Source organism: Tetrao urogallus (assembly GCF_951394365.1).
Source record: "Tetrao urogallus genome assembly, chromosome: Z".
NCBI classification, from domain to species: Eukaryota; Metazoa; Chordata; class Aves; order Galliformes; family Phasianidae; genus Tetrao; species Tetrao urogallus.
The window spans coordinates 54,880,174-54,901,188 of record NC_136816.1 but is presented as its reverse complement, the minus strand read 5'-3'; the positions used below and the strand labels follow the sequence as shown (position 1 = coordinate 54,901,188).

The following is a 21,015-nucleotide window of genomic DNA, read 5'->3' as shown; positions in this document are numbered from 1 at the left end:
TTAGAAAAGCAGTGAAGTTTTCTAAATATCATTCAACTTCAGACTGTTTAGATGGCTTTGAGAGTTGAATTTTGCTTTTGGGGATAAAGGCTTGTGTTTTCATTGTCTTCATTGAATTGGATTATTTGAGATAACTATGGTGACTTCACTTTTAAAAATACTTTCTTAATTCCAATCTGCTCTTATAAAGACAGTCATTCTACTAAAAAACCAAACATTCTATTTTGTATTATTTATGATAAATGTAATTAGTGCATGGCATATGCATGTATGATATGCACAAATTATGTGATTCCTTCAGCTCGTTTTGTAGGTCATGGCTGCTGTTTTTATGGGAAGTGAAAGCTAGCCAGTATGTGCTGCTCTACTGTCAGTGTGTGTTATCTGAGGTAGAACGATTGCCTCTATGACATTTTTATGTGTCCACATGAGTGGCCACACATTGAGGTATAATTTTCATTTTCTGTCAAGATAGAAACCATTACGAATTTGTTATGTTTTCTTTTATTTGGCAAACTTTTCTCTGCATATTTGGCTGAGCTGCTGTATTGGCATGAAGCATAGCAGACATTTGGGTACTTTTCAGCAGCATTCTACTTTTTATGCAGGAGAAAAAGAAGAAAGAAATATGACTCTTTTGTAAACAGTGTGTATGATGTTTGATAATTATTACCAGATTTTACTGTCTAAGAAGCCATCTGAGGAAGTGCTGTGAAGAGATCTGAAATGTGTAATATACATGAAATAGAAAGATCTCTGCTGAGACATTCAACTGCAAACTCTGCTGCTGAGAACGACTGTATCTATCTGTCTGCAGCAAACAAAATCTAATTTCCCTCAGAAATCAAAACTGTCAGAATAAACAGAGTATGCACTACCAGAAACATAACAGTAAAAATGTCTGCAAACAAGTGGACAGATGCATTTTTGTGGCATCTAGGTACCTCAGGAGGACATACTTTTTCATCCTGGTATTACTGTCTTATGGCTCCATATTGAAAACTATTGTTTATGATTTGTCAGACTTCTTTAGTACTTATTGATCTTTACTTGCTATTTGGTTTCAATCTACCTAAGAAGAGATCAGGTATAGGACTTCCTTCTTCTCTTTCATATAATTTGTGCAGAGTGCAGTCATTTGTTCTGGCCTGAAAGTCTTAACTGGATCTTCAAATGACAGACTTTTCCCCAAAATGTATATCGGATTCATCACAGATGCAGTGAGGTGTCATCTGCTTGGAGACTGAAAGTGTGAAGACTTAAAATGTGACTGTATAAGACCTAGCTGGAATAATTCATTTACATGTTACTTCTCTTCTGGACTAGTGAATATGCTTGAATTCTGAAGTGAAACTACTGCACAGATTTGTTTTCTAAAGAGCACAGCTACTCAAGATTAGAAATGCTTTATATAAATCTTTGCATGTATATAATACATAGACAAGTTGCAGTGCTACTTTAGGCCTATGATTTTAATATCAAATAGTTACACCTATAGCTAAAAGCAAGCTTCAGTCAAAAAAAAATATTATCACAACTCCATATAATGGAACTGATGATGCAGGTCCTATGAACATAACAAAATATCTTTCATGGAGAAGAGTCCGGCATGGGAGAAAAAAATTCAGATGCAGTCAAGTATTGCAGTTTGATAGGCAATTCAAAGATTGATTGCTATAGTTAATTTGTTTAAAAAATAAGAATGATGCTTACAACGCTGAAACACCCATGTTTCTTCATTTTCTCCATAATTCTTAAATTAAAAATACATGTAGTAAAAAATATCCCAATCCAACTATGTTCTAAAGAAATGTTAGCAAGTTTGTAAGCTCATCTGTGTATTTTTGTAGTTGTCACTAATTTACAAATATCACACCAACAGACAGTTAATCCCTGACAGAAAGGGATTGGTGAATTCTGGGCTCTTTTGTTATCTGTTTAAAAGAAGGATGAGATTAGATCTTCTGTTGCTAAGAAGTGAAACATTTTCCCAGATAACATACGCTCTAACAAAGACCTGTTTATTCTTATTAGAAAATAATGTTGCTGCTCATTTGATAAGTTTTCATTTCTGAATCCACCATGAAAGCTGAATTCAAGCTGTACCAGAAAAGGGCCAGAGCAGGACCCCCAGATGTAACATAATTAAACCATCTCCATAGTCTGAAAGGAATGCAGGACATACAGTTTTCTTACTGTTTGTCAAATTTGTTCTTGAAGTCCAATGATAGAGATTCCAATCTCTATCTGTTTAACTATTCCTTGTGGTATTAAATATTTAGATGTAATATAGTCTTCCTTTTGATAGTCCTTTACATGAATCATAGAATGGCCTGGGTTGAAAAGGACCTCAAAGATCACCTAGTTTCAACCCCCCTGCTATGTACAGGGTCGCCAACCAACAGACCAGGCTGCCCAGAGCCACATCCAGCCTGGCCTCCAGGGATGGGGCATGCACAGTCTGTCTGGGCAACCTGTTCCAGTGTGTCACCACCCTCTAGATTAGACTTCCTTCTGATGTCTGATCTAGATCTCCCCTATCTCAATTTAAAACCATTCCCCTATGTCCTGTCACTATCAACCCATGTAAACAGTCATTCCTCCTCCTGTACACTCCCTTCAAGTACTGGAAGGCCACAGTGAGCTCTCTGTGTAGCCTTCTCTTCTCCAAACTAAACAAGCCCAGTTCCCTCAACTTTTCTACATGGGAGAAGTGCTCCAGCCCTCTGATCATCTTGCTAGCCCTCCTCTAGACCTGTTCCAAGAGCTCTGCATCTTTTTGGTGCTGGGTACCCCAGTACCCCAGGCCTGGACGCAGTACTGCAGATGGGGCCTCACAAGAGCCAAGTAGAGGGGGACAATCACCTCCCTCTCCCTGCTGGCCACCCCTTTTTTAATGCAGCCCACAACACAGTTGGCCTTCCGGGCTGCAAGCACACACTGCTGGCTCATGTCCAGCTTCTCGTCCACCAGGACCCCCAGGTTCTTCTGTGCAGGGCTGCTCTCAAGGAGATCTTCCTCCAGTTTGTGTAAATACTTGCGATTGCCCCAGCCCAAGTGCAACACCTTGCTGAACCTCATTATGTTCACTTCTCCAGCCTGTCCAGGTCCCTCTGGCTTCCCTCCCCCAAGTGTATCAACTCAGATTAGTGTCATCTGCAAACTTGCTGAGGGTGCACTCAATTTCTTTGTCTGTATCACTGATAAAGATGCTGAAGAGCATCCGTTCCTAGACTGACTCTTTGGGGATACAGCTTGTGACCAGCCTCCACCCAGACATAGAAGCATGGATCACAACCATTTGTCTGCAACCAGCCAACCAGTTCTTAATCTGTCGAACAGACCATCTTTCAAATCCATACCTCTACAAGTCTTCTGTCTAGAAGGATGTGGTGAGGGACCATGTCATAGGCTTTGCTGAAGTCCAGGTAGATGACATCTGTAGATGTTGTTGAGTACCTCAGCCTTCTCCTTGTCTGTTGTTAGCAGCTTGCATTTTTCACTTGCTAGGGGGAATACATCCTCCTGGACCTCCCTCTTCTGGTTGAGGTACCTGTAGCAGTCTTTCTTATTCTTGGCATCCCTTGACAAGTTCAGTTCAAGCTGGGCCTTGGCTCTCCTGACCCATCCCTACACAGCCTAGCAGCTTCTTCATAGTCTTCCCACAGAACCTGTCCCTATTTCCACTACCTGTGCATTTTCTTCTTACCCTTCATTTTGACCAGCAGATCCCAGTTCAGCCATGCCAGTCTCTTGCCTTCCTTTCCTGATTTGCTACACATGGGGATGGAGAGCTCTTGCACACTAAGGAAAGCTTCCTTAAAGATCTGCCACTTCTGCTATACCCTTGCCCAGGAGGATATTTTGCCAGGGTGTTTTGTTTACTAACTCCCTGAAGAACTGGAAATCAGCTTTCCTAAAATTTAGTCTTCTAATTTTACTCTTTGTTTAATATCCCTCTGGACCATGAACTCAACCATGGTCACTATATCCCAGGCAGCCTTCAATCCTGATGTCATCTCTCAGTTCATTTGCACTGGTGAGCACAGGTCCAATATTGCATTCCCCCTAGTAGGGCCTTCTATTACTTGACTGAGGAAGTTATCCTTAGTACATTACAGGTGTTTCTTGGATTGCCTGCATCTCATGATGCTACTCTTCCAGCAGATGTCTGGGCGAACTCCCCATCTGGAGTACTGTGTCCCCATCTGGAGTACTGTGTCCAGGTGTGGAGCCCTCAGTACAAGAAGGACATAGAGATTTTGGAAAGGGTCCAGAGGAGGGCGACTAAGATGATCAGGGGGCTGGAGCACCTCCCCTATGAGGACAGGCTGAGGGAGCTGGGCTTGTTCAACCTGGAGAAGAGAAGGCTACGGGGTGACCTCATTGCAGCCTATCAATACCTGAAGGGAACCTACACCCAGGAGGGGAGTAAACTCTTCAAAAGGGCTGACAATAGCAGGACTAGGGGAAATGGATCCAAGTTGAAGGAGGGAAGATTTAGGTTGGATGTTAGGGGGAAGTTCTTTACAAGGAGAGTGGTTAGGCCCTGGAACGGGCTGCCCAGGGAGGTTGTGGATGCCCCGTCCTTGGACGTGTTCAAGGCCAGGTTGGACGGCCCTGCTAGGCAGGGGGTTTGGAACTACATGATCCTTGAGGTCCCTTCCAACCCAGGTGATTCTGTGATTCTGTGTGATTCTGTGAATGAAGTCCCTAGTGACTGAAAAAAAGACATTGTGGCATCTGTTTTTCCATTTTTAAGATAGGATGACCTAGGGAACTACCCACCTGTCAGCCTTACTTCTTTGCCAGGAAGATCATGGAGCAGATCATCCTGGAAGCTATGCTTGAGCACATGGAAGAGTTCAAGGGGATATGGGAAAACCAGCATGGCTTCACTAAGGCAAGTCCTGTCTGACCAACCATGTCAGTGGTGCGATAGTATAACTGCATCATTAGGAAAGATCCACTGATACAATCTGGACTTCAAGTAAGGCCTTTGACATGGTCTTCCATAACACCCTTCTCTCCAAATTGGAAAGATATGAATTTGACAGGTGGACTGTTCGATGAATAAGGAACGGGGGGTGAGACATGGCTTGAATGGCCTGCCCAGGGAGGTGGTGGAGTCGCCGTCCCTGGCAGTGTTCAAGAGATGTCTGGACGACATACTGCGTGATATGGTTTAGTGCTAGTGGTGGCAGTGGTGATGAGGAGACGGTTGGACTAGATGATCTTATAGGTTGCTTCCAACCTTGTAATTCTATTATTCTATGATAATAGAAGTGGTGTGCCTCAGGGGTCAGTAGTAGGACCAGTGCTTTTTAACATGTTCATCAGCGACACTGACAGTGGGATTGCGTGAACCCTCAGTAAGTTTGCAGATGACACCAAGCTGTGTGGTACAGTTGACGCACCCAAGGGACAGAATGCCATTCACAGAGACCTAGACAGGCTCAAGCTCAAGTGAACCTCATGAGAGTAAGTAAATCCCAGTGCAAGGTCTTGCACCTGAGTTGCGCTATCAGTATAAGCTTGGGGATGAAAGGAGGGAACACAGCCCTGCCTGGAAGAACTTCTTGTACTGGCAAATGGGAAGCTGGATGTGAGCCAGCAATGTGCCCTTGCAGCCCAGAACATTAGCTGGATTCTGGACTGCATGAAAAGATGTGTCGTCAGCAGGTCAAGGGAGGTGATCCTATCCCTCTACTCTGTGCAGGTGAGACCTCAGCTTGAGTACTGTATCCAGATGTGGAGCCCCTGTACATGAGAGATATAGACCATTTAGTGTAGGCCCAGAGGAAAGCACAGAAATGATCCAAGAGATGGAACACCTCCCCTATGAGGACCATCTGGGAGAGCTGGGGCTGCTCAGCCTGGAGAGGGCTCTGGAGAGATCTGGGAGCAGCCTTTCAGTATGTGAAGCAGGGCTGTAAAAGAGAAGAGGACAGATTCTTTGGCAGGGTGTGTTGTGATAGGACAAGGGGAAATGGTTTCAAAATAAAGAGAGGAAATTTAGAATGGATATAAGAAAGAAGTTTTTTACAATGAAGATGGTGAGGCAATGGAACAGATTGCCCAGAGAGGCTGTGGATGCTCCACCTGTGGAAACATTCAAGGTCAGGCTGGACGGGCCTCTGCACTCAGGTACAAGATCTGATGCTGGTGTATCTGTCCCTGTTCATTGCTGGGGAGTTGGACTGGGAGTTGGACTGTCCTTTGACAGTCCCTTCCAACTTAAAAGTCTATGATTCTATATGATATCAAATATTTAATATCCAGTTCACAACGGACTTTGCAAAAGAGTTCACTTTCTCTTTTTGAAGCTCTTTTAACACATAGGAAAATAATCATAAATGCATTTCTTTAACCAGGACAAAAAGATTTTTAGCTTTTCCATGGATATTATTATTTCTCAATTTCTCATTCTTCCTGAGATTTCTGAGTGGTTCGTGACTAGATACAACACTTAGTGTTAAATGGAAGGATTACTTTATTTGTCTTGTTTCTTTCATGCCTGGTTTCAAATCCATTCTAAGAAACAAATTGTTTTCTACTGAATGATTGCCTAACCTGTCTCTGCCCAATATCTGTATTGTTTATTGAAATTCAGCCATCAAACTTCATATTTCTGAATTGTGCTCAATTTTTCATATTATTACTAGCTTGTTAAAATTATGTAAATTCTAAATACTCCAATAAATTTTCAAAACCCTTCTTCATTAAGTTTATATTGCGCATGCTTTGTGTACATACATTTTTCTAACTAAGTGAATCCACTGAATTTGTGTTTTCACTCTTGACGTTAAGCTATAGCTGTCTATTCATAAACACCAGGCTTTCCAGCTGAACTTTCACCATCTTTGTATCCTTATTAAACATATAGAAATACATATATATGAACATATATATATGTATATATTTATTATTTTATTTTATTTTAAATCTACACTTTTCCAGAAGGAATACTGTTTTTTTTTTCTAAGTTACAAAGTCTCTGCTATAGAAATCCATTTGTCATACCTGTAATCAGAATTCTGGAGTATCTTCCAGTGTTCTCACTCAGATCTTTGGAAACACTTGTAGACTTCCTGAAGCTGATATATGTATTGGCATATTTAGGTATTTATGTTCTCATGAAAGTTTTACAATTCTTGACTTGATGGAACTTTGTGTAGAGAACAACAAACCATTTTCATTCTTTAAAGTTCACCTGATCGCCAAGTGGGCTTACTGTGTTACTGTAAAGGGTCCTCCTTGTTTGTGAATTCTCAGACAAAATGCACAAGAAGTTTTACAGTCCAGCTCCAGCAGCATACTTGAATATAAAGCCTAGCTGTCAGGGTCAAATAACCTGAAACTCACAAGGAGCAGAATTCCATACAGCTGAAAAAGAAATACATCACACACTAAATCAATCAAAATTACAATACCTTTTAAGTCCTGAAAGCAACACAGACTTGCAAATCGTGGGTTTTTTGGGGTAAATATGTTGAAAGTATATGCCCATCTATTCAATTCGAAGCAAGTGAAGTTCATAGTTAAAGTGCGTATTAGCTAAGAGGCAGCAGATGCTGGAAGAGGACCAGAAGGTATTGGTATATACTGGACGTTGCATTGAGGCACTATTCTGTTCTTGCTTGAAAGTAGTTTCCACAATGCTAGTCTGAGTCCTGGTAAGTGTGGTTTCACATTATTGTTGCGTTTAGTTTTACAGCAGAGACCGGTAATTTTTCTTTCATTATGCATGCAGCTACAGATTGATAATTTCTTCTTGTTTGAGATCGATAGTCTCCATCTGTTCTAAGCAGTGCACACTCAGGCCATTTAGAATTGGTGTGTGACTTTCAGCATGCTACATAGTTCATCTTACTACAGTACGTGGTGCCACTGCTTCATAACAAAGCACTACAGTATTTCCTGGGTGAAATCTGAGGTGCTGGATGTCAACTACAAAGCTTGATCTTTCAGAATGTTTGGCTTTTTCTTTCCCAAGGGAATACTTTTATAGCCTTAACTAGAAGCAATAAATGTAAATGAGACAGTCAGCTTAAGTATTTCTGGGAGGATGTCTAGACTTTGAAACTTACTGTCTTTCTTTGATATGAAATAACAAATACATTCAGCTTTCAGATATACTGTGGGACAGGAAAGAATGTGCAAGAGGCGTATTTGAAATGAGATTATGATTTTCACATGATTTTTCAGTTTAAAATTCTTTTATGGTTAGTTACCTTTGCTGAGTCTGAACTGTGCTTGATCTCAATATATATAGATCATTATTCTAAATCTTAATTAATTTGAGGAATAGGAAAAATAGGACTATTTGTAAATCAAAGTGAATAAGTTAATGCCTGAAAATACCTTTTCAAATTACAGTGAAAAGGATATTGTGAAAATTATGTGAGGAAGGGTCTTTCTCAAACAGAAATGCATTAAATGCATTTAAAAAATTACTAACGCTGACATGACTGTTATCAGTTATTTGTGACAAATTTCATGTATAAGAATTCAGTGGGTCTATTTTAGTAATTTAACTTGTTCTATGGACAAAAATCTCAGTGAAGTTCAATGCTAATTATTTAAAGTGCAGGCTGTTTTCTGTATGTCATATCCTGTAATCTATTCCCAGTCCTGAATTTCAAAAAACAACCACTGAGGACAGTTAAATACTTTGAGAGCATTGTGTGCTATTGCTAACTTCCTTCTGCTAGGACATTCACTGCAATTTAACTGTATAATGTTTTGCTCATTTGTAAACGCTTAGATTTTAATCCAGCACAAACGAAAAATTAATCTGTACATTCAGTAAAAATATTTTCTATCCAACTCATTAGTTAGGCCATTTATTGTCTTTTAAAATGTTTTTGTTTATAATACAAGGAGAAGTTTGGTTCAGAATATTTAACATTGATGCCAAAGAGAAATCTGGTGCAATCAAGAGTGGGAATACAGTATTTTATTTATTTCATACTCTTCTAGTAAGATATTTTTTGTCCGACAGAGAGAGAAATGGTTCTTAAAAAAAACCATCAAGATGCAATCACTTTGGTGTCTACTGTAGAGAGTAGACTAGAATTTTTTTGTTTTGTTACTTTTTTTTTTTTTTCATTGAAATAGCAATTTTGGAATCAGTAAAATGTTGAGCTCAGCCAATCAGTTTTTAAATTACAGGATTTCATTTGTATTAAGAAATAAATTTGTGATGCACACTGTTAATATTTACTACACATAAAAGTCTTCCACTTTTTATTTCCAAGATTTCTTACTTTATGCAATATCTGCTCTCAAACTTTGCATTGTGAAATCCTTCTGGATAAACACCTAAAAAATGGCTGTATTTCTTTCATAAGCCTAACCTTTTTGTATATATTTTCTAGAATGCCATTTCTTTCTTTGCCATAATGCCTTAGATCAATGACTATGAAATATGGTTTCCTCAAGATTAGCAGCAGTATCTGCAGTTTCAGCTGTAGAAGCTTAGCTGTGACAAACACAGTAAGTTCCTGCAAGCTAAGCAGCAGTCAATTTCACATGCCAATGCTAGCTTGGGGAACGAAAGAAAAAGTGCTGCTGTAATTTATGCCAGTGAGGCACAAAGATGGATTAAAGCCATGTTTGCTCCCCTCCTCCCATCCAGATTTGAGCCAACGTTCCTCCACTAGTCTGGAAAATCTGGCTCTGTATTAGGGCTCTCCTGCTAAGGCCATTGATTTACTCAACTACATTTAGTTAAAAAAAAAAGACAAAATACTTACTTGATTGTTACAAAGAATAAATGCATGCCAGAGGTCTGTATTAGAAACACATTGGAAAGAAGGGTTTCTTTTCTGTTTGGCAAAATACAAGTGTTTGTTTGGGTTTCAGCATTTTAAAGGAAGAATGGAAAAAAATCATTCTGCTATAAATCTTTCCAATTTTATATCCACCTTCAACCCTTTACCACTAGAATGCAGTCAGACCTTGATATGTAAATGTTAGCTGCTAGCTCACTGCTGAACAGTCAGTAGTATTGTATTAACAAATTTTTCTTCTGAAGAAGTTATATATTTATTGCTTCTAGCTGTTTGGCATGCTTGAGAAATTCAGAGCATTTGGGGTGGGTTTTTTGTTTGTTTATTTTTTGTTAATTCCCCCATGTCTAAGTTTATTTGGACTAGGCATCCGGGCCTGGAATCAACTACTGTTTCACTTAAATTCAGAGATGATCCATGCTTTACTCAAGGGATATCTAGTATTTCGGTTACTATCTGGAAATGTTACATTTTATTTATTGCCAACAAATCTAGTGAAGAATGAAGAAATAATCTTCTAAATCTTGAGTAGCTTAGCTTAAGCTTCCTGAGTATTTACACACCTTTTTAAGCACCCCAACATCATCTGTTTCAGTATCATGATTAAATTATATGGATTTGGATGTAATCATGGGAAGAGGAAATAACAAAAGAGGAGGGAGCACATCCAGAAAATGTTGAATGCTAAGTTATGAAAATCCAGTATTTTTATGTTAGAAACAGTCTCCTTCCCCTCCCTCCTACTCTGTGCTCTGGTGATACAATATTCCCTGACTGTGTTAACCTGGGGAGGCATTTGCTGACTTCTAGACCATCAGATATTGTAGAAGTCCATGCCAGAGGCAGGATACTAGACTGGATGGATCATTGGTTTATTCCGGTATGGCCGTTCTTATGTCCTCATAGTAAATGCTGTGTAAAGTTTTTCTGTGCTGGTACACTGTCTGGAACAACATCTGGAATCTGCATTACAGTCTCCCATACCAGGCTATTCTACCAGGAGCAGTTGTCTATTTAAAGCACCCAACTTCTTTCATCAGACTACTTAACATTTTTCTGAAGGGGATAAAGATATACTGTAAATATATTCTTTAGTTGTGACTGTTAGAACATAACAATAGGATAACTGTGGTGGTGTGTTGTTGGGTTGGTTTTGTTGTAGAAAAAATGCTTGAGATCGGAAATCATCATGGTCTAAATATTTCTAATTATGGTACTTAGAGAAAGTCCAGATTTTCACCCAGTGATTTCATTATCTTCAGAACTGGATAATGTTTTTCATTGATAAGTTGATTTTACCTTGGAATTTTACTTAAATCCTCTTTCAAAAAAAAAAAAAAAAAAAAAAGTTTAGCAACATTTTCAGCAATGAAAAGGTATACTAGTATTTTTTTAAATTGTTAGAAGCTTTGGAAGTATTGAAGTTTTTTTTTTTGTAACACTTAGTAAAAATACTGCTTTTTTATTATTTTCACAGTGAATATTTTGGAACAAAAGTCAGTAAATAGCATTTGAACAGAATATCTCAAGAAAACAGCATGCTAGAAATATCTGCAAATGTTCCCTTCTGGTCATTTTATGCAGTTAACCTAACAGAAGAGTAAAAATACTTAGAAGCATTTTTGATTTATTTATAATCACTTTTCCTTGGTGAGAATTGAGGATATTCTTGCTCTGTTCAACAGCAATAGTATGTCACCTCCATTGTTAATATCTGAATGAATGGAGACTAGTAACACTCCCTTGATCTGAAACTCAGAAAATACTCCTTTCAAGTTAATCCCTTAAGAGTGCTTGGAGGGTAGAGATTGTGCATGACATTTACAGCCACAATGAAAAAAGATTTTGCATTTATTCTTACATTTCAGTCAAAAACTGTGCTCTGTACCATATTCATAAACTAAAACAAGTTGACAAGTTGACAAGTAGAATTAAATACTCACAAAACTTACTTGAGTATGGCAAATATTTGTGTTTCAGCAACAGTTTTCTGAATACTTTCCTGAGTATTTTTTCTATTATTAAACTCAGTGGAATAACTAATGATTTGGATTTGGCTGGATCTGAAAAGCAAACCTTATTTCTCTTTCAAAAAGCAAGTTGGATTTTTCTTTTGTTTTCTTTTATTGTTGTTTGTTTTGTCTTTTTAAATTTGAGAAACAAGATTTTACTAAAGCACAGAAAACTTAAGGGACAAGTGATCTAATTATTCAGGAAAGGAAATGTTCATACAGGAGCTGAGCAGTGAAAAAAGAAGGAGTGAAATCTTACAGCGATAACAATGATAGCAGAATCCTGACGACCAGAGAATATTATTTGGGGCATAATAAGCTTTTTTGACAAGAAATCAATCAGGTTTGGTAAACTGGGTCCAAACTGGGACAATGTTTGATACAATGGAAGTACTACAAAATGATAGGAACTTTCATACATAATTTAGCCTAGAGATGCTATGAACTAATGAGAAAAAACATTCTCATGGAAGCTTGTTGCCTATGCACATCTCTTTTTGTGGTAGCTGTGTGAAACACTGAGAATGAAAGAGATGGGTCTGATTTTGTATCTGTGGCATTATTTAGCGCTATTAATACTCACTGCTTTAAGAATCAGAACCTACATCGAATTACTTGGGAAAAAGATTCTTTTCATGCTAGCTGAGAGAGAGGAATTTGCATTACTGGATTCCTTTGCATGAAGAGTGATGATGGTTTATCTCATATAGTAAAATAACAAAGGTCAGTGGTGAGATAGGGCAGATAGAAATGAAGACCTTCCCAGCAGGAGTTCTGTTGCTTAATTAAAATAATGGTGGCTGCAGGTTTCATCAAACGTAGATGTATTTTCTCTGTCCTGCTAGATTGCATTTACAAAATTATCTGCAAAGTTCTTGGACACTGTTATGCAAGAAGTGGTGACAACAGGCTGAGCCAAGAAGCTTGTTTTGATTGTAGTATCTGAAAAAAAGTGGAAACAAGTTTAAATTTTATCATTATTTCCTCTTATAAAATTCTCATTGTTTTATGGTTTTGACATTTTTTGTCTTGATCTTACTTTTCTACTCCTGCTTTGATTTACATTTTTTGCTTATTTTCAATTGTAAATTGATTTTTTTTTTTTAATTTACATTTTGGTCAGTCTCTTTTTCTCTGTTTCTCATTCCTATCCTTTCGTTATTATTTACCTTCCTCAATTTATTTTTCTTTTTGTCTCTGTTTCTGAACTGTTTCTCCTCTTGCTGTGCCACCCGCTTCTCTTCTGGAAGTGAAGAGAGTGCCAATGAGCTCATTCTTCCAGAACAACTAACATGCTTTTTCCTTGGGAATGAGATCTCATTTGCTTTGATCTGTAGATTCACTAATCTGTTTTCTCATCTGTTTACATGAACTACGCATCTATCCGCTGCCTATATATCACGAGGATCATGGGAGGGAAGCGTTGTAACATTCCTACATCCACGTTCATCATTTAATAAGCACATTTACAGTAGTTGCAGGAAAAATCTACATTGCAAATAGAATATAATGTAAGGTACTTGATACTGCTTTTTTTTTTTTTCTCTTCAGTGTACATAACATTTGTCATAATTGAGAAAAGTAGGTAGCATGTTACTTGCAAGTGATGTTGAATGCAGAAAAAGGTGGCATTGGTTGTTACACTCTGTAGTGATGAAATTACTTATATTAAAGATTTGAGACATCTGGCTAAGAACTTTATCGTAACAGAACATTCCCTTCAACTAAAAGCTAACCATCTGTGATTGTTTCCAACTCCCCCACTTGGGAGCTAAGATGACACTGGATGTGCCACTCCTGCAGGCTCCGGCAGGAGCCAGCCACCTCCACACTGTCTCTTCTTAGAACTACAGCACTCTTAAGTTACTTAAGGAGCACACCTCTTCCAGGGACAATACCTGTTTTTTTTTAACTAGAATAGCTGCTGTTCCTCTTCTTTCCATCTCTTCCCCTGAAACAGCAGGTCTGTTGTCAGCAGAAAACGGGAGCAGAGGAGCAGATGCTACCCAGGGTTCTGTAACTATGATCATATTTAAGAAAGCTTCTGTCTGACCTGTCCCAGATTGTACTTTTATCGTTACACATTTGGAGTCACTAGATCTTCAGCAGGTCCGTATTGGTCTCTACTTTCTCTCTTATTAGAGACAGCCTGTAAAATGCAAGATACTGTTGCTTCATCCATTTTAAACATCGTGATGGAATAAACCAATATTAAAATGTAGGAATAACTTACAGAATTCTGGTATTGTAAACTGTATAGAAATGTATTTAGTTGTTCTATTCATTTCATCTGCATTTAGAAGTATATAATTTTTGCCCATGTTCACTGTTCCAGTTTAGACATACATTAAGTAGTGCATTTTAAGTAGCATATTATTCTGCATCTGGAGAGTGAAGAACTGTTCATTTCTTATTCCTCAGTGCCTGCTGATTGCAGAAACAAAAGATCTGTCACCAGCTGCCATGCTTTTTGCAGACACCCCCAAATGAGTCCTGACTATAACTGCTTGAGATGTTAGTGCCTCTGCCAAAAGTTGCTGCCGTTATAGCAGAGTTGGCAGAATTTGTCCATGCCTGTTGAGGGTTTACTGCAAAGTTGAGCTGTTTAAAACACTGACATAGGTTAGCCTAAACTTATTTCCCAGGCACTCTACGGAAGTTACTGAAGTGCTAGAGGGCATGGCATGGATAGTAACTTGGACAAGGAAGGTTGAATGAGCAACAGGTAGGTTGGTAACAGCCAACGGCTATGCCAGATTGATTAACAAGCGTGAAATCAGTGCAGTTTTTCACTTCAGTTAGTATAAGAATGAGTCATTTGGGCATTGTGTTGTACATGCAGTTTACAGCTTCAGCACTAGTGCAAAGGCATTTTCATTGCTTCCTCATTATCACTGATACTGAAAATAATTAAATTCACTGGTTGCCACTTTGGTTTTTTCCAAAGGGCAGTGCAGGAAAGGCTAGAGCTGATGTGATACTTGATGTCTGCTTATGCTACACTTAAAATGACTGCCAGCTGTCAGCAGCTGGCACATGCTTCAGATCTAGTGCATGGCTCACACATCCCAAAATCACAGGAATTACTGTATATCCTATCTTTTCTTACAAGGGCCTTTGCACCGCAGTAGTTCAATAGATCAGAGTCTGCCTCCCAGATAAGCTGGTTGAGTCGTGCAGGCGGGGTCTGGCCTTTCCTGCCCAGTTGGCAAATGCTGCTTTGGACACAGCATAATCATAATGCAAAGTTCTTGAAGTCTGCTGTACTGATTTTTTTTAGCGTTGCAGCCAACATTCTCTCACTTGTTACCTCCTAGAAAGCAATCAAACTGATCAGTAAGGTATTGTGTTAGTTACTGCATTTTAAGGACATTGAGGAGATAATCTGCTATTGACTTCGAGTCTTGTTTGCCAACTGTTGCATGAATTATCCGAGAATGCCACTCTAGCAGGGGTGTATCTGCTTATCTTTGTAAATACTGTGTTGTCTCTGATTCAAGTTAAAATGTGTTCAGGTATTTCAGTCTTATGTATCAAGACATTTCATTTCTGGAATGCACAAGAGAGCTGAGTACCGAATGTCATTTTTTAACACTGCAGGAAATAGGTACAGCTAAAAGCACAGATACTGCCCAGCACATGGAATAAATCAGTACTCAAACTATCCAGCACTAAATCCATGGTAAGATAGCAACTCCGATTTCACAGAATCACAGAATCACAGAATTGTAGGGGTTGGAAGGGACCTCCAGAGATCATCGAGTCCAACCCCCCTGCCAAAGCAGGTTCCCTACAGCAGGTCGCACAGGTAGGCATCCAGGCAGGTCTTGAACATCTCCAGAGAAGGAGACTCCACCACCTCCCTGGGCAGCCTGTTCCAGTGCTCCGTCACCTCACTGTAAAGAAGTTCTTGTGCACATTTGTGCGGAACTTCCTGTGCTGCAGTTTCCGGCCGTTTCCCCTTGTCCTGTCTCCACTCACCACTGAAGAGTCCGTCCTCGCCATTCTGCCCCCCACACCTTAGATACTTACAGACCTGGATCAGGTGCCCTCTCAGTCTTCTTTTCTCAAGGCTGAACAGACCCAGTTCACTCAGCCTTTCCTCATAGGAGAGATGCTCCAGGCCCTTCACCATCTTTGTGTGTCCATCTCCGCTGGAGTCCTTCCAAGAGATCCCTGTCTTTTTTGTACTGGGGAGCCCAGAACTGGACGCAGTACTCCAGATGAGGCCTCACCAGGGCAGAGTAGAGGGGGAGGATCACCTCCCTCGACCTGCTGGACACGCTCTTTTTAATGCACCCCAGGATGCCATTGGCCCTCTTGGCCACAAGGGCACACTGCTGGCTCATGGCCAACCTGTCGTTCACCAGGACACCCAGGTCCCTCTCTGCAGAGCTCCCCTCCAGCAGCTCATCCCCCAACCTGTACTGGTGCATGGAATTATTCCTCCCCAGATGCAAGACTCTACACTCGCTTCTGTTAAACCTCATCCGGTTTTTTTCTGCCCAGCTCTCCAGCCTGTCCAGGTCTTGCTGAATGGCAGCACGGCCTTCAGGCGTGTCAGCCAATCCTCCCAACTTCATATCATCAGCAATTTGCTGCCCCTTAGGTACTCTTAGCCCAGAATCATCAGTTTTTGCAAGCTATTTAATTCATGCTAATTTTTAGGGGGAGGGAAAGAAAAACACCCTGCATTGCAAAAGTTTAGGTTTCGAGTTTAGTGTAGAAGAACTGACACCTTTCATCCTTTAAATTTTGAAGAAAAAAAGTACTTTAAATTTGTGATCTTACAAAGTGTAAGATGAACTGTCAGCAGTTGGTGATAAGCAGAAGTTGAGTGGTAGATTATGGAATTCCAGAGATGAAGAGATGAAGCTAAAGATTTCATCACAGTGAGTGCAAAGCAAAAGGGGGCAGACAGCTCTTTGCTGAACTCAGGAGCATGAGCAAGGGAAGAGAGCTATAAACTGAAGAAGGAATACTTATACCACATGCATTTATGGAATTGTAGCCCAATATCAGCATTTGGAAAGTTATGCTAGTGCAGGCTTGAGTAAGATTGCTCTAAATTTATTAATTTCAAAAAAGTTAGAATCTATAATATTGGATACTAGATATAATAAGATAATAAGATAACTAGATATTTGCCATGTTCTTGGAAAAAAAAAAAAAGAAGAAGCAAATGATTATTCTTTCAATAGTATGCAGTCTGATTTAGCATTTACACTTATGCAAAACAGGTATACTTGTGAAGATGTGTGCCTTGCAAAAATAAGCTGAAGTTCACACCGAGGAAGTATTTTTGAAAATCTTCACTATAATCTTTTGTGTTTTTTTTACTTTACCTATGAGATGCTGCATCTGAAATTCATTCACTGAGTTTCAAAGTAATTTGTAATGGCTTATTTTTAATCATAACTGGGAACACCTCAGTGGAAAGTTATGGATAGAAGTGAGAGAGTGACTTCTTTCAGCTCTTGGAAACAAATTAAATGCTGTGTGGTCTATATCTGCCACATCTTATTTCTATGGTCAGACCCAAGAATGAGAGAGAGAGATTTAATTTCTGTGCGTTGTATCCTACAAGTACGCTATGTCACAGTTTGAAACTTCAGCTGATTAAATGGTTGAGAGTGCACTGTACACATTCATTTAACATCCTCTAAAGCCACTTAGTGAGTAGTAACACCACCTCTTTGGGACTGTACTTTAATTTAGTCTAGGATAGTGTGATTTTGTATATATTTTTAAATATATACATACATATTCTGCTGCTTATCTTTGATATGTAAAAAAAAATGACAAATGTAAAAAAGCATGTTAACTAAAATAAATTACTTCAGTCTCTCCACAGTGATACAGTGTTTTTATAATTAAACTACAAATACACAATCATGAATCACTCTGATGGTACATTATGTTACTCTGAATTGTAGATATGACTGAGAAAATATATATATTTTTTTTAATTAGTCTGTGAGGTTTATAAACTACTGAATGCTATACACTGGAAACAACTCTTAAGAAGTATTTTCAGAGGACGTCGTAATATGCATCCCTACTTTCAGTACTGTTCAGTGAAAAATGTAAAAAACCCACACATCAACAATAGATTGTGTTGAAAAATCTCAGTTACTGCATGTAAGATTTTTCAAAAGCATTCCAACCCATATAGTCTGTTGCTTTGAATTTTGTCTAATTTCTTTAATAGTACAACACTGTATCTACATCTACTGACCTGCTGCTGCTCTCTCTCTTTACATGTGAAGATCTGTACTAGAGCTCTTTGAAAAATTTGCTGTATTCACGATCTCTTATATGTTGTGAGAGACTGATAAAGTAATCTTTCATCAGTAAAGGAGCTTTCATTCTGATTTTGACTTGCTTTTCATGGACTTCCTATTTCATAAAGACTTTACCAATATCTAGTATTGTAAAGATAAATAGGCTTATATTCAGTTCAGTTGTTCAAATCATTGTTACTATTGTCCCACTAAAGTTAAAGAAATTTTTACAGTTGATTAAAACAGAGTCCAGACTTAAGTGAGCTTTTTGCTTGATCATGTGTCTCTGCACTGAAAAATCATTAATTTAGTTTTTGGTGTTTTTTTCTAATTCTGCTGCCTTTGGCCCATAAGTGTCAGTGTTACTATGAGTTTATATTCAATGGTCTTATTAAGTAGTCATGTGGGCTTCTCGTTTAAAATATTTCTGTTGTGGTGAACAGCATTAAACTCCTGCAGGCAAGTTTTGATACTTGAAACTACATTTTGTGATACACAGAAGTAACAAGATTGTCAGTAAAGACCAGGAGACTTACAGTCAAATTGTAAGCATCTGTAGTATTTTTCTTCTCTTTTCCCCCAACCCTTTCTTGTTAGACAGTGCAAATAATTTATCTCTTTGTTTTTAGTCCAAGCTAAAACTTGTAGGTTTCTATTAATAAGGCCACAGTTGATCAGCTTAAGGCTTTCCTGGCACTGGATTCAGCTACCAAGAAATTTTTGACTAGATTATGGCAATATGATCAGTCAGACCGGCAAGGGAATTTGCTGAAAAGGGAAAATGAGATTTCTAATCAACAGTAGAAAATATTGGGGTTGAAAAAAACATTAGCTTAGCATTGAAATAATTAAAAATTATGATCTGAGCCATCTGAGGTGGAAGAGTAGTAATTCAGGCATTCCCATGTTGATCTGTGCACCTTCTTAGTTTTCCATGCAAGCTCTTCTCTCCTTTTGCATAACTGTGAAAGGAAATCCAAAGTGACTAATAGGAAAAGTCTCTCAAGAAACACTCCCTGTTCCTGGGAAAATTATTCAGTACATTTGGGAAGATACATTAAATAGAAAAAGACAAGACAAGAGAGCTCAATTCTTGAAATAAAATCCAGCAGAGTAAACTCCAGCTGGTATTTGTGAAAATGTGTTTTCATGGAAGTGGTTATCCTGTTATACCAGAGTTTAATAAGAAAAGGAAAAAAAAAAAAATAGCAAAGCTTAAGTCTTCTTTGCTACATGGTGCTACAATTTTGTCATGCTTATCATAATTAGAAATCATAACTTACTTTTCTGTCACTGTGTATGAGCCATGTTTTATTTGTTTCATAGGATGTCACATGTACTTCAGTTTGAAGATAAGAGCAGAAAGGTGAAAGATGCAAGCATGCAGGATGAAGACACTTTCGAGATCTATGATCCACGGAATCCTGTAACTAAGAGGAGAAGAGAAGAAAGCAAGAAGATAATGAGAGAAAAAAAGGAAAGGAGATAAAATGAATGTAATGCTAGCCAGAGCTGCTTTGAAAAGTGACTGCAATAAAGCACTGGCTCTTTTGTAAGCTGTAGATCTTAAAAATATCACTGGGCAAGTGTAAAAAGGAATCTCTCAGGACGCTATTGTATGGTTTTGAATCTGGACTACCATTTGTTTCTCAAGTTGTGCATTAAAATGCTCTCAGTGCATTCATTATCCAAATTCTGTAAAGCTTTGTGTGTATTTAATGAAACAACTGACTACTTTGGTCTGTGCTTTAATTACAGTAGTCACCACCATAATTAAAAAGTTTTCAACATAAAGAATCCGATTTTTTTTCAGTAAGGATAGAATTAGAAAACAGAAACACCATTCCAAAAGTATAATTATTATTATTGGTTTATGAGAAGGTGTATAAACATTACAGCAGTAGCCACTGACTTCCTGAGCCACTCTGTCATTGAATTAAGATTATTTAGAATGGCCCCATCTTTCTTGAAAGTTTAATTTGAGGAATTGGTTATTTTTTCCTCCTTTTGAAATATATATTCCAATACATAAATACCAATACATATTCCAGCTTGGGATAAGGAATCTGGGTAGTGTTATTTCACTATCAGTGCCACAATAATAAAAAGAGAATTTGAATGGATTACAGTGATTGCTTAAACTGCTGCAATACTAAAAACCTTCCATTGCTAGAATTTTCACTTTGAAGTAGCTGGTAATTCAGGTTCATTTGTTAATTAGTCCAGTACTGAAATGAAAAATGTGATCAGTCTTATTAGAAATTTAACCCTTTTTAGAAGAATTATTTTACCATCTTAAAATAAACAGTCTCTAGACAAGTTTCCAGAAAGTCATAGTCTTTCCACAGATTTTCCCCTCCTTTCTCCAGGTGCTAGCATTTTTGCATAAACTTAAGAATTCTCACTGCTGCATCTTTACAGCACCTTCTGATGCTGCAGAAGCTTGGAGAACCCACATGGGTAATAGTTAAGAAGAGGGACACAAGTGAGGAAGGTCATTAAAAAGTGTGTCCCAGAGAAGTGTTTTGCAGATGTTGTTTTTAGAACACATTCAGTAAAGTATGGCGTCCTTATCAAGCTGCCACTGCCAAATTTCTTGATAGGGTCTGAGGTGTGAGGTACATAAACCTGCACTGGTGGGTTAGTATGGCCCAAATGCCAGAGGTCAGATTAATCCACACTATTGCTTTAATGTGCAGTGTAATCTAGGAGATAAAAAGAAAACTTGGAGGTGTGACATGAGATCCTGTATAAAGCTGTCATTATCCTCCTCTTAGGCTAAGTGAACTATATTGCACCATGGTGTAAAGAAGTTAAGAGGGGTTACATACTTAAATATAGCCATTCACAGCCCAGTAAGTCAAAATTATTAGGCCATTTTCTATCAGGCTTTGAGCATCTTACATGAACATCTTACACTGCATG

General features: G+C 38.5%; 1 protein-coding gene across 1 annotated transcript in view; it reads left to right on the top strand.

Annotated features, from left to right (window-relative positions):
- Positions 1–19,579, top strand: part of CWC27 (CWC27 spliceosome associated cyclophilin) — a gene marked incomplete at both ends in the record, with an annotated part of 118,401 nt that extends 98,822 nt beyond the window's left edge. The window contains one exon of the mRNA XM_079548653.1: positions 19,417–19,579. Within this exon, the coding sequence (XP_079404779.1) occupies positions 19,417–19,579 (163 nt within the window). The remainder of the gene's footprint in view (positions 1–19,416) is intronic.
- Positions 19,580–21,015: the final 1,436 nt, after the last annotated feature.